At 40.3% G+C, this 13703-nt stretch overlaps 1 protein-coding gene across 1 annotated transcript in view; it reads left to right on the top strand.

Moving 5' to 3' along the window:
* Window positions 1-13703, top strand: part of RFX6 (regulatory factor X6) — a 111653-nt gene that overhangs the window by 41402 nt on the left and 56548 nt on the right. Inside the window, exons 7-10 of the mRNA XM_083174696.1 lie at window positions 9122-9229; window positions 10315-10392; window positions 10470-10583; window positions 10663-10712. Coding sequence (XP_083030822.1) covers window positions 9122-9229; window positions 10315-10392; window positions 10470-10583; window positions 10663-10712 — 350 coding nt within the window. The remainder of the gene's footprint in view (window positions 1-9121; window positions 9230-10314; window positions 10393-10469; window positions 10584-10662; window positions 10713-13703) is intronic.

Raw genomic sequence — 13703 nt, 5'->3', positions numbered from 1 at the left:
AGTGGATAGGAACTTGGTTGTAACTGAAAGCAAGTCCTCAGTTCTGTGAGGCAGCAGTGCTAACCACAATGCCAATGGTGGTTCAAAGTCACTTCAAAAATGTTTGTATAATGTTCATGAATATAGCTTTTTATAGGGATTGTTAATACATGTTCTCTTTCCTTGGGAATTGCAGTTACAGATTTCTGAACTCCATTATAAAGTTCATTATTATGTTCCATACTACTGTAACTCTTCTTAAACGAACACACCAATTAATTGTGTGTGTATGTATATATATATATATATATATATATATATATATAAAATAATTTGACTGGATAAAGCTGGACTCTGCACACAAATAAAATGTTAGGGGGGACCTAGAGTAGGTGTATCTGTCTCTGTCTTATTCTAGTTGACTCGGACGGATGCGTATTTCGGACGGCCACTGAGTGTTCTTAGCCCCGCCTACCGTACGGATCGTTCACACCGTCCGAATGCGGTAAGATGCCGAGCGAACGGACTGCTAGTGGATCTTTCATGTGAACAACTCCCCCATCTGTGGGAACCTCCCCATCCTCCAATGGTCGCTGACCATCGAATGATGGACCGAGCGGTCAGACAGCTCCGAGTGCTCCAGACCACTCATACATTTCTCAGTGCGGAAAAAGGGATATAGGCGGGCAGCTGGCATCCGACTATGTCAGCTATCCGCCCCCCACATGTGCGTCATGGCCGGATCACCATACATACGCCTAGCATTTTCATGGGAACGCCTATGAAATGCAGGGTGCGCATATGGTAATGAGCCCAAACAGCCCTTCACGCCCCTCTCCACCCCCTGCTTGGATTGTTCCGACCGATTGTTTTCTGTACGGAATTCACCCCGTTTTCAGACGTGCGCGGCGTTCGCACATGTGCAGAAATGCCTCTGCACATGCGCAAACACAACCCATCGGCCGTCCGACCGAACATGCAGTCGCCCGACTCAATCAGAATAATGGCCATAGTGTAGAACCTTATGCTAAATTTTTCATTTAGAAGAATTATACTCAGGGCCGGTGCAAGGCACCGGAGCGCCCCAGGCAAGTCGGGGTGGGGGCGCCCCGGTGCCGGGGGGGGGGGGGAGGAGTGGTACCTGTGGAAAAAACTTGCTGGAGCGGTCAGGGGTGTCCGTGCGACAGTGGTACCTGCGGCGCCGTCATGTGTATAAAGCTGGCTGCGGCCGGCGGGGTCCCTGCAGTGAATAGAAAATAACTAGCACTTCCCGCACCGCCGCGCGCATAGCGCTAGTTATTTTCTATTCACTGCAGGGACCCCGCCGGCCGCAGCCAGCTTTATACACATGACGGCGCCGCAGGTACAACTGTCGCACGGACACCCCTGACCGCTCCAGCAAGTTTTTTACACAGTTCGCTGGGGGTGAGGGGCGAACTGCCGCCCTCCAGGTGCCGGCGCCCTAGGCAAATGCCTAGAGCTGCCTAGTGGTGGCGCCGGCCCTGATAATACTCTTTTTTCTCTTTTGCTTTGAATTTTATGTGCTCTAGGCAATAATGGTGCTGATATCTCTGTCAAATTGTGCCACAGTATTCACCAATGCAAATAATAGCCCAGAAGCTCTTTCTGTAAATGCAGATTTATATTCATATCTGGCTGGTTGGAACAAAAACATGGTTATGGATGAGAGCAAATTACAGTTGACCATTTGACCAGTTGACCATTTGACCATTTGCTTGGAAATGCTGGAAAACTGACAAACTGTCACTCATCCATAACCATGTTTTTGTTCCAACCAGCCAGATCTGAAGATAAATCTAGTGTATGGGCACCTTTACTTACATTGGTGCCATTCAGTTACAGCACTTCATAAAATGTGAGGCCATTCGAGATTATATGCTATTATCTACCATAGTCATATTATCATTAACTTATCTGTAGTAACTATAGTGATCCTGATTTTGAGGCAAGTAAATGTGCAAACATGTTGCAATGCAAGGGGTGCAAATACATTTTTTATTGCAGGGTAAATACTGGCTGCTTTTGTATGTAGCCCACAAATGTTAGACAGCTTTATTCTTGCCATTTATAAATGTGTTTGGACACATTCCTCTCAAATCATATTCTCCCTGCATATTTAAATCTAACCACCTGCAGTGCAGCCTTTTTTAACCTGTATACACAGTTATACCCCTTTTACACCTCCGAAAAATCCGGGTCAGCGGCGGGTCAGACCCGGATCTTCGGCAGTGTAAATCCCTAACGCTGTGTCCCTTTACACGGGACTTCTACCCAGGTCCTGACCTGGGTAGAACACGGCTAGGACCTGGGTAGAGGGCGGTGTAAATGGGAACGCCGGGTCGGATGACCCGGCTCTCATTTACATGAATGGGGAACGTCCAACCTGCGGACCGCAGCGTCCGCAGGTTGGACGGATTGTCAGTCTGACACTGACAGCCGGCGCTGCTGTCTGCTATACTCTGCAGACAGCAGCGGCGGCGGGGGAGGGAGGTGAACGGATGCCTGTGTGTGGCATCCATTCACCTCCTGTCCAATGGCGGGGGGGTGCGCGCGGGGACTGGGGGCAGCCTAGCAGCTTACCTTAGTGCTGGGCTGCCCCCAGCAGCGTTCCGGGTATGGCGGCGTCGAACGGCGCTTGAAGATGACATCGCGCTGTCATCTTGAAGCGCCGGGAAGGGGCGGGAGGGGGGTGCGGGCGTTTAAGCCCGTCCGGTGTAAATGCCCCTAAACGCTGGGTCGCACCCGGCTTCAACCAGGGTCCAAAAAGCCGGGTGCGACCCGGCGTTTTGGTCTAAAAGGGGTATTACTTGCTCCTTCCTTTTCTCTCATTTTGGAATCAGGCCCAGTATATTCTTAAATACATACTTCTCAGTATCAAGAATTATAGGGACTCCTGCGCGTGGCCCTGAAAAGGGGATGTGTCCTGTGGTGCTATGCCAAGCACTCTATGAGCAGCTGTCATGCCCACAGTAACACTGGGCCTTATTCTAGTTCACGCTTTCTGACAAATTCCTTCTTAGATGGACAAAACCCAAAAAAATGGACTACTATTTCGTAAAGTTTAAAAATATTTGAACACAATTTACCAGTTCTCAACACTGTAAGTTTCAAAGATCACCTCGATAGCTAACACCTTTTTCTTGCAAATATCTTGCGCAAATTTGTGGAAATAATGGGTGAGATTTAATAGGATGAGAAATTAAGAAAGTGAGAGATTTGGTAAGAAATCTCCGTTTTTTTTTAAAGTGGCAATCATTTACACTGCAAACCCAAACTGGTTTTGCCGTGTAAATGATTGATGATTTAACTGGAGATTTCTTACCAAATCTCTCATTTTCGGAATCTCTCATCCTATTAAATTTCACCCAATAAATGTAGTAAATAAGGAGTGTGATTTATTTTATTCTATAGCCTTTAGGTCAAAGGTTTTTATTGTAAATAAAAACCTAAAAAGATTTAGGAAGCTGGTTGTTATGTTAAAATGTCATTAAGATTGCAGTTTCCATCAAACAATATAATCAATTTTTATCTTATCTTGCTGCACTTAGTGTTAATTAACAATTACAAACAGATGGCAAGTGACATAGCAGACATGTAAGTAACTGTATATCAGATACAAATTCAAAGTAACTCCATTAGAATTAGCAAATTGTGCTTTTCATTAGGACTGCCATTACTATTGAACCCTTTTTCTTTGCTTGTAATATACTTAATGGGTAATAAAATAGCTTAATTGCATGTTTTATTAAAACCCATAAAATTCACTATCTACAGTCAATTGACATCTTATAAAATATTGATTCAATATACAGTTTTCACTATAGGATCTGAGTGTGATATATGGCAGATTTCTTGTCACCTTGACATTTCGTATCTGCACACCAATACCAATTATTTATTAAGTAATTTACAATTCAATAAAACGAAATATTAATTGTTGAGATAGTATGGCATCAGTCATTGATATTTTGTGCATTTAGGTTTTACACATATGGATGAACAAAGTATTGCTCACAATTCTTCATACACTGTACACATTTAGTCAGCACTGGTTAAAGCCAGAGAAAGGGGGAATAGAAGGGATACTGTAACTTGGCCCCCCTCTGTCATGGGGCCCCCATCAAAGGCATTACTAGACATAACTAGCTCTCCTGATTCCTGGCCCAGTGTGTAAGTAGTACATTGACTGTTGATATTCTTGCATGTGACAAGATAGATGATACAGTAGATTACATTTTTTATTGTTTTTTTTTTAATGTTAAGTTGTCTTTGTTCCACAACATGAAAACTTTATAAAATAGTTGTCTCTCGATTATGTGGAGCAATAAAAAGTACCCAGGCATTAGTAATCTATTAGTCTAATATACTCCAGTGGTTTAAATTTAATATACATAATCCATACCTCCAACATGACATATTCCAGGAAGGACAAAATGCTCTATACTGGGAATTCCCTGTTAAATTATGATTGCAATCATCTGTGTTGAAATTCCTTCATTATAAATTAAATAACCCAACACAGCATATACAGTATTAATAGGGAAATCCAGATAGATAGCATTTTGTCCCTCCTCATGTTGGGAGTTCCCCCATGTCCTTAGTGCCCTGGACCTCCCCAAGCCGTAATCCAGTCATGTACAGGTTGGTATTGATATACAGTACCCTACAAACATTACTGTACAAACCTTTTCTTTTGATGTGCCAACAACAATCGAACACAGGGGCGGGCAGATAGCAGGAGAACCAGAATGCCATTCTAGCCCTGCCCCAACATGTATTTACAGTATTATCACATCTACATGATCCCATTGGTGTTTTTTCTAAAACAGAACACCTTTTCATGTAATATTATTATTATTATTATTATTATTATTATTATTATTAATAATAATAATAATAGTATTATTGTTGTTGTTATTTTATTGTTTTTTGTTCATTTTTTTTACAAGCGCTTAAAAAGTAATTGTAGAAATGCTTTGTAAAAGTTCTGGTTAGCATTTGTCTGCATTTTTGTTACTAATTATAGAAGTGTGAAAAATTATTCTGTACATTCCCACATAATATGGTGGAAAGTACCTGCATGTATATTGTCCTCTAGGTGACTTATTATATATTTGCATATATGTTTCATAAAACACACTGACCAAAAAAAAAAAAAAATCACATTTTTGCTTTTGTCATTAGCTCTTTAGATTGTGAAATGTAATTTTACACCTTTAACAGAAATAATTTTGTACTTCCATGTTGTACGGACTCCATGCTTGGAAATTATCTGCAATAAATAATATTCTGAGGTCCCCTCATTACACTGTATGATTACAATAAGATTTAAATAATGACTATTTTATCATAATGGATACAAGTAAAGAGGAAGATTGATTTTTTTGAGGTTTAAAGAATATCAGAATTTTTTTTTTTTATGAACAGAAAATGTTTTAATCCATCAACATTCTACTATACAGTATGTTTACAATATTACTGCATCTTTCCAATACTCCATGAAATACTGTAGTTATTGTTACAGCATAGGTAACTTCCGGTAATGAACAGTTTAAATTAGGATTTGTTATGTTACCTTGTCTGATTTTGTATTCACATACAAGGTACAGCAGGGCTCGGAGTCACTCTTTCTTCCTGCATCCCCACTGTCTCGCTCTCTTTCTGAATTCCCACTATCTCTCTCCCTGCATCCCTGTTGTCACTTTCTTCTTCCATGCATCCATCCCCGCTGTCAGTTTCTTTTTCCCTGAAATTTGTCTCAATTCGTGTGGCATAACATGAATTTTGGTTCATTCCATGTGAATTATGGCTTTTTCAGTGAAGCATAATGTGAATTTTAACTCATTCTGTGTGAATTTTGGCTCATTCCATGCAAATTTTGGCTTATTCCATGTGGTATAAAGTGAATTTTGACTCCTTCCATGTGAAGTTTGATCATGCCATGGGAATATTGGCTTATACCATGTAGCATAATGTGAATTTTGACTCATTCCATGTGAATTTTGGCTCATTTCATGTGAATTTTGACTCATTCTGTGTGGCATAATGTGTAAGGGGCACTAGTACTAGATGGTATAATTGGGTTTACTATTGTGTTGCATAATGTGCATAATGTGTAAAAGGGGTATATGGTACACTACACTCAAGGACATGCCCACTTGCAGCTCTCACTTTTCCATACCCCCATTTCAAAATTTCCACTTCGAGCACTGCTGTTGAGTATCATAATATGACAATATAATATTAGAGGTGTTCTCTAACATTCTGCCGAGTTGTGAGCAAACATTAAAACATTAACTTTGCATCTGGCCAAAATCATCATGAACTGCAGGTGTAGGTGATATACAATAACATATGCAAAATGATTTTGAATTGGGAGATCCCGGGCATGTGTACTGTCAAATGTAAATAGCACTGTGTAAAAATACATAATGATGATGTCTGTAAATATACACTTTCTAACAGATAGAACTGTGAGGGCTGACTGTCCCAATCATTCTAAATCATGTATGAGTTTCCAAAGGTAACAATATTGTTTTGTTACTAAAGTAATAAGTTATTCTAACTTAATTGCCAGACATATACACTGTTTATTGAAATGATGTTATTAGAATAAGTTGTGAAATACAAGCCAATTAAAATAAATCAATATAGTGTAAATTTAGACTTTGTGGAAGTAGAGCCTGTATTATCTGAATATATCAGTCACACTACATAATGGATAAATAAAGATATATGACTAATAAGCCATGTCTAATTAACTGTATGAGCAAGACATGAGTATATCGGATCACTGCAGATATAATACTGTCTGGATACAGTAGGACTAAATAAATTCATATATTTGACACTTGAGCTAGAATAACTTGTTACTTTACTAATAAAACAATATTGTTACTTTGGGAAACTCATAAATGATTCGAGAAAGTGCAACAAGTTGAAGATAAGTGCTTGATGCAAACACTGATAATATAGTAAAGGACTTAAAAAAGCACCCGCAATGTGCCACTGACGGCTGCACATACGATATATCTATCTTTATGGGCAGTATTCAATGCTCTGGATTCACCATTTTATTTTTTTGGTGTATCCGGCTTTTTTCACTCTCTGCAGTGAATCTTTTCACTAAAAATCTGATTCACCATATTCAATGTTCACTGTTCACCGAAAGCGACCAGAGAATGCCGGCCAGTTTTCCGTTTCATGCTCGCTGCAATTCGCTAGTGTATTTCAATGGGTTTGCACTGTGACTCGCTGAGAGTGTCTTCAATGCTAGAATGGAGAACTGCTTCCACCATGATTTTCGCCGTGATTCACCGTTTTGCATTCAACATCTTTTTAAGGTGACCTGGAATGTGTTCTTTATAAATAAAGTATTTTTTTTTATATATATATATATATATATATATATATATATATATATGTAAAAAAATCAGTAATTTTATTATGTGAAGGGGCATGCTATTTGGATTCATGTGCTTGCATATATATATATATATATATATATATTTAATTTTACATTTTTTTTCACATGATGTCAGCAGGGTTAGGGGGAGCCGATCATTCGATATTCACTGCACTGGGTCCCACTCATTACATATGCACGAGCGGGACCAGCACAGCGCTTCCTCCACCTCCCTGCCTGCTCTGTCTCCCGGGGAGGCAGCTTCTGCTGCCTGTGTCCCCGCCAGCCCTCCTTCTCCCCCACACAGAGTGCGGCGCAGGCAGGGAGGCTTCCATCTCCCTGCCTTCTGCCGTCCCACCGGCTCCCTGCGGCATTCGCCGGGGGGGTTAAAATTTGCCGTCAGGGGCAGCGAGCCCCTGACGCGTTGAATAGGGGAGAGGGAGGGCTGGCTGCGAATCCACCAGCCCTCTGGAACCCAGTGAATGTGCAGCGAATTCTAAACAGGATTTGCTGCACATAGTGAATAACAACATTGAATACTGCCCTATGTGTGGCATGTCCAACCTCAGATTCTGACCCAATGCACATGAGAACGCACTTCGTGTCGTAGTGGATGTCAAATACATGCAATTTGGCCTGATCTCATCCGATTTCTATGCCTGATCCATCGGAATCAGGTGAAATCAGGACAAATGTCACTAGTGTATGAGACCTTAGCACACTACACAGATAAGTTAGGGTCTATGAGCCCATAAGAAAGATTTATTAAGTGAGAATACAAATCAGCAGCCATAGAATGTTATTACATACATTTTCTTGTCTTTATTTACTATCTTTATATGTTTATATTTAACCTAAATGACAGATAGAAAAGGTTATATTTTAGGATCTTTATTAAGATCTTCAGTGTACCCATTAAACGACTTATATATTTTGCATTGGTGTTTTATGTCTCATTTAATGTAGTTGGTAGCATCTCCATTGCGAATGAAATAGGTAATATCATATAATCCCATATGCATTTTTTTATATTAAGGAGAGCAGGGGTGAGCAATAAGCGGCCCTCTATTTTTTGATGAACTACACATCCCAGCATGCCTTGCACCAGTTTAAGCCTGGCTAAATAGAAAAACTAAGGCAAGGCATGCTAGGATGTGTAGTTTCTCAACAGCTGGAGGGCCACTTATTGCCCACCACTGGAGCAGAGGGTCTTACAAGAATACTTTCTAGCATTGACTGCTGTGGGATTACCCCAGTAAGAGAGTGTATACTTCAAAACTAACCATATTAAAAAGGATTGTAAAGTGTTACTTAGTAATATCATTGCTACAGTATTAGCAGCAGTCATTTATTGCCATCCAATTAAGCCCCCTTTTGGCACACTTTTTCACTTAAGCATCTGAAGCATAATCTGTGATAAGCAGCCACCGAAACCGCAATAAGATATGGGATCGGGAACTTATCCAGATCCCATATGTCATTGCATGATCATAGGTTATTTTTGGGATTTTTGGATGATAAGTAACACCTCTAATTAAATACCGCAATAATGACTATTGACCATAAATCGCAATATCAGGCCATTTTTATAATCCAAAAATGAATTGAGTCGGATCTGATTATTGAGTCCCCTTTGTATTACGTAACTTATAGCTACAATCATCTGCAAAAATATTAGCATCGAACCGACAATTAAATATTCTTTGTATTTAACAGGGTGGCTTCACTAGAAAATATTCTCTTAATTCAAAAACTGGAACTCTGCTTCCTGAATTCCCTAGTGCTCAGCATCTTGTTTTACAAGGATGTTTGTCCAAAGAAAAGGTAAGAGTAAATATTATCCTAACAACCAACTTTCTCATATTTTTGCTTTCAAAATGCTGATGCAGAGGCAGAACTCTGGGAGGCAATGGAGTCATCTGCCGCCGGGCTCCTGCTCCCAAGGGGTCACTTCTCCTCCCCTTCAAGTTTAAATCAGTCAACTGAAAACTGCCAATATCTCTTTTGTAATGGAGTTCTGAAATGTGTGTTCTCTCTCAGAATATATATGTAGGACACATATATTTCAGAAGAAATGATACAAATGAACTATTAGTTCTTTGTCAGTTATAGGCAGATGTAAGCCCCAATGCATTTTAGCCTAAAAAACAGGCTGATAGCGCAATAGATTACCAATGGTCATTAACGGCCTATCCAATTATTTCCTGTTTTTTTAAGTTAAAAAGGGTCCTGTTTTCAGGTGATAACACATAAGATATGGGATAAGTTCCTGGAACCATGTGTTATCGCATATCCAAGAATTATCTTGATACGTGCCAGCATCGGGGTATCCAGACACCGGCATTGCTATAAACTGAATAGCCCCAGGCAAATCTATTAGCAGTCATAATAGAAATGGTACACTGTATATTTACTTAATTGATAGTTTAACATTTGTACAGTATATGTGGTTTTGCTCCTGACATCTACGGGGAGAATGTAAGTGTTTTGCATGCCGGCGGCCACGTGCAATCCAAGTGTTGCTCCGCTCAAGTGCTTACAACCACCTTCGCTGAGTTTGTTGTTATGTTGTTGGGGGTTTTCTGATCAAGAGGGGTCAGCTGTTAGCCGGATGAAAGCCTGAAGTAGGAGTAGTGGGAAAGATAATTGCTCGAGGAGGAGGGAGAGATTTTTTTGATTGTTTATGAAGTATCTAAAAAATATGCCTATAGATTGTAAGCTTGCAAGCAGGGCCCTCCTACCTCTATGTCGGTCTGTTACTATCCAGTTTGTTTCATAACTGTTTCAAACAAAAGTAAAAGTTTACAATGTTCTTGTTCCGTCCTCGTATCATGTTTTGTGATGTAGTCTGAAATGTCCATAAAAGTTGAATGGTACCTTTAACAAGCATTTTCTATTACCTTTTGCAGGTAGACACACTCATCATGATGTATAAAACACACTGTCAGTGTGTACTTGACAATGCAATCAATGGGAATTTTGAGGAGGTATTAATGCCTTTCAGCATTTCAGCATATAATTTATGTCTGGGGCGAGCACTAATTATGTCAAAATTTTGTTTTAGATCCAGCATTTTTTGTTGCATTTTTGGCAAGGAATGCCAGATCACCTGTTGCCCCTGCTTGAAAATCCCATAATTATAGATATATTTTGTGTTTGTGACTCCATCCTTTACAAGGTAGGTTTTTCTTGGATTTTCTTTCAGTATCCTCATTGTAACTTTAAGATTATGATTGACTGTTTCTTGTTTGTTTCAGGTTCTCACAGATGTCCTTATACCGGCAACAATGCAGGAAATGCCTGAAAGGTGAAGAGATGTGGTATCATAGTTGTCAAAAAAAAGCCTCAGGGGTAAATTTACTAAGAATCGTGTTTGTCTGAGTTGGACATTTTAGGTGTGTTTTATGTAGACCTGAGCTATCTCCGGCACACCCCAGCAATGGGAGCCAAGTTGGTAGCAATTAAGATGAAAGTGAAGTAATAATGCATTTTACAAGAGGACTACAGATCCCAGTAAGTCTTCTTGCTTGCTGATACTTGTAGACACAAGTATCAGCATGTAGGGCATTAAGAGCTTAGTAAAACCCATAGTCCTCGCTAAAGATATAGATAAATATGTGTGGAAAGAAAGAAAATGTGGAGCGCTAAATAATGACCTGTAGATCAATTGGGTGACAAGTTCATATGATTACATTTATTAAATAAAGAAAACATATAATAAACTATAAAAAGTTAAAATATTGCTTAGACAATGTAATCTTGACTCAGCTTAAATAAAAGAGATCTCATTGAGTTGTCTGATTAGATACTTGGGATATGGATGGAAAGAAATTATACTTAGTAACAGTCCCACTTGTTCCTAGGGTTGCTTCCTTATAGGCGATGACAGTCCCCATTGTTGGCGTCCACAAATAATTGGTGCTGGAGTGAGAGGGTGTCCATAAACCTGGCTGGGTAGGTTGCCTGTGATGTCTTATCCAAGTTCTGGATCTAGGTGGCTGAAGTCCCAATAATAAGCAGGTAGTGGTGTCCCAAGATAAGATGGTTCCAATTGCACCGCAAGGACTGCTCTGGCTTTGGCTGGAATGTCTGTGACTGTTGCAACTAAACCAGGTGCTTCTGTGCTCATATATATATATGTGGAGTGGGTGGCCTGGCACTCTTTCTTTCTCCTATAAAAAAATAAAACACAATGGGGGGAACACATACTCAGCTACGCTTGCATCGGTCGATCCTCCTCTCCAGTAGCCATCCATGGGGTTAAAGAATATAAAACAGAGCCAGGCCATAAACAACCAATGAGTGTCCTGTTTCCATTGTAGCTGCCACTAATTGACTGGCGGCATTGCAAGTAACAGAACTCATAATGGGTCCGTCACTTGAGTAAGCGCACTATATGTACAGCATGTACATACAGAGCGGCTTGTCTGAGGGATTGGGTCACTTCTTTTTTCATTTGCTACCTGGATGACTACTGGAGAAGAGGAATCACTAGCACAAGATTAAGTAAGTAATTGTTATCAACTCATCACCCACTACACAACGGTGCTAAGAATTGCCCAGGGCATCACCCTAGCTCTGAGGGATCCTCCAGAGAGGAGTAATTAGTTGGGGGGAGGAGGGTGGGTGCGTTGGCCAGTGAACCAATCAACTGTGTTCCCTGGCTGTGGCATTACCTCCTGCTAGAAAGACCTCCAGCACTTTTAAACATGATTGCATATATCATCAAAAAACACGTTTCTGGCAAAACAAAATATCCCTGCTTGACTAAGTGAAAATTCCCCCATGTCTGATCGATCACCAGTGTGTTTAAACTTGGGCAAACTAAACCAAACATGATTCTTAGTAAATTGACCCCTTAGGATTAAATTTACCAAAGCTTCTAAAACTAAAAAGAGGTGGTGTTGCCTATAGCAACCAATCAGATTCTGTCTGTCATTTTCAAGGATGCAATAGAGAAATTATGGAATCTGATTGGTTGCCATGGGCAACATCACCTCTTTTTATTTTTAGAAGCTATAGTAACTTTACTCCTCAGTGTCAGTACAGTATATGCATTTGCAGTTTCGTGGTAACCTTATATGTAATCTAACACAATTTTTTTGATTTTATGTCAAATAACACTGATTGGCACTTATTGAACATCATATTGAATATATATATATATATATATATATATATATATATATATATATATATAGCGGGGTGGGGCGGACCGGCACTCAATCCCAGGCGTTTGTTCTGCTCCGGTGCCTTCCAATACAATACAAGGTCACTTCTGCACCTTGAAAACGGGGCTTTTCCCCCCGAAACGTCGGTCTCTGTTTGCACTTGTTTGATGGATTTATAAAGTTGTTTTTTGCACAAGTCTCCGAGTGCCGCCGCTGTGTTCTTCTAAAGCTATATATATATATATATATATATATATATATATATGACATACACTAGGACATATTTACTGGAAAACACATAAGAAGGCCATTAGATGTACTGAAGTTAGGAAAAAAAACATTCTAGCTCAGCATACTGTACCATTATTATAGAGAGAGAAGTGGATTTATTAACTGCTACACAATTCATAATCTGTTGTAATTAAACTGCTGAGGGTGTTTACAGTGACAAAATAATAGAATACACAGTTTATGATATTGCATGTCTACTTTTGGTCCCAAAGAACCTGATTTTGGGCCTGATTCAGACCTGTTCACTAGGCTGCATATGTTCGCCGGCCTTCTGAATGTCCGCCCCCCTCCTGCCATGTGAATCCCAGCATTTGCATATGAGAGGATGTGTATGACTACACATCCTCCTGCATGTGGCCGCTCAGGTGGAAAAAAAACATTTGATGGTCGCTTACCATTGAATGATTTTTCTGCCGCTGACTTTAAACTGACTTTTATCTTGGCAGGATATGGCCGAAAAGGGGATGGGCGCTGACGTCATGTGACATCAGCCATCCGCCCCGAGCAGGCATCAACCCACCTGTGTTCACATGGGAATGCCCAGCATTTTCATGGGGACGCCCATAAAACTCTGGCCATTCCCCTACCTCAGCCCACTCTCTGCCCCCTACCCTGTCCATGCAAACACCATGCCGAGTGTGATACTCGCCAAAGGGGGTCTCTGCACATGGATATTCATCCATGTGCAGACCCTCATAATTGGAAACAGGGCCAAATTCAGCCCTGTCCGATCAAGTCTGAATTAGGCCCTTTATTCCTCCATGCAACAATTTGTATAGCACAATGACATATTTTGCTTAGGACCTACCTGTACTTCAGTGTTTCCCAACCTCAGT

This window comes from Crinia signifera, chromosome 3 (genome assembly GCF_055691185.1).
Source record: "Crinia signifera chromosome 3, ASM5569118v1, whole genome shotgun sequence".
Taxonomy (NCBI): Eukaryota; Metazoa; Chordata; class Amphibia; order Anura; family Myobatrachidae; genus Crinia; species Crinia signifera.
The sequence above is the reverse complement of the archived record's forward strand: the minus strand, read 5'-3'. Positions and strand labels throughout refer to the sequence as shown.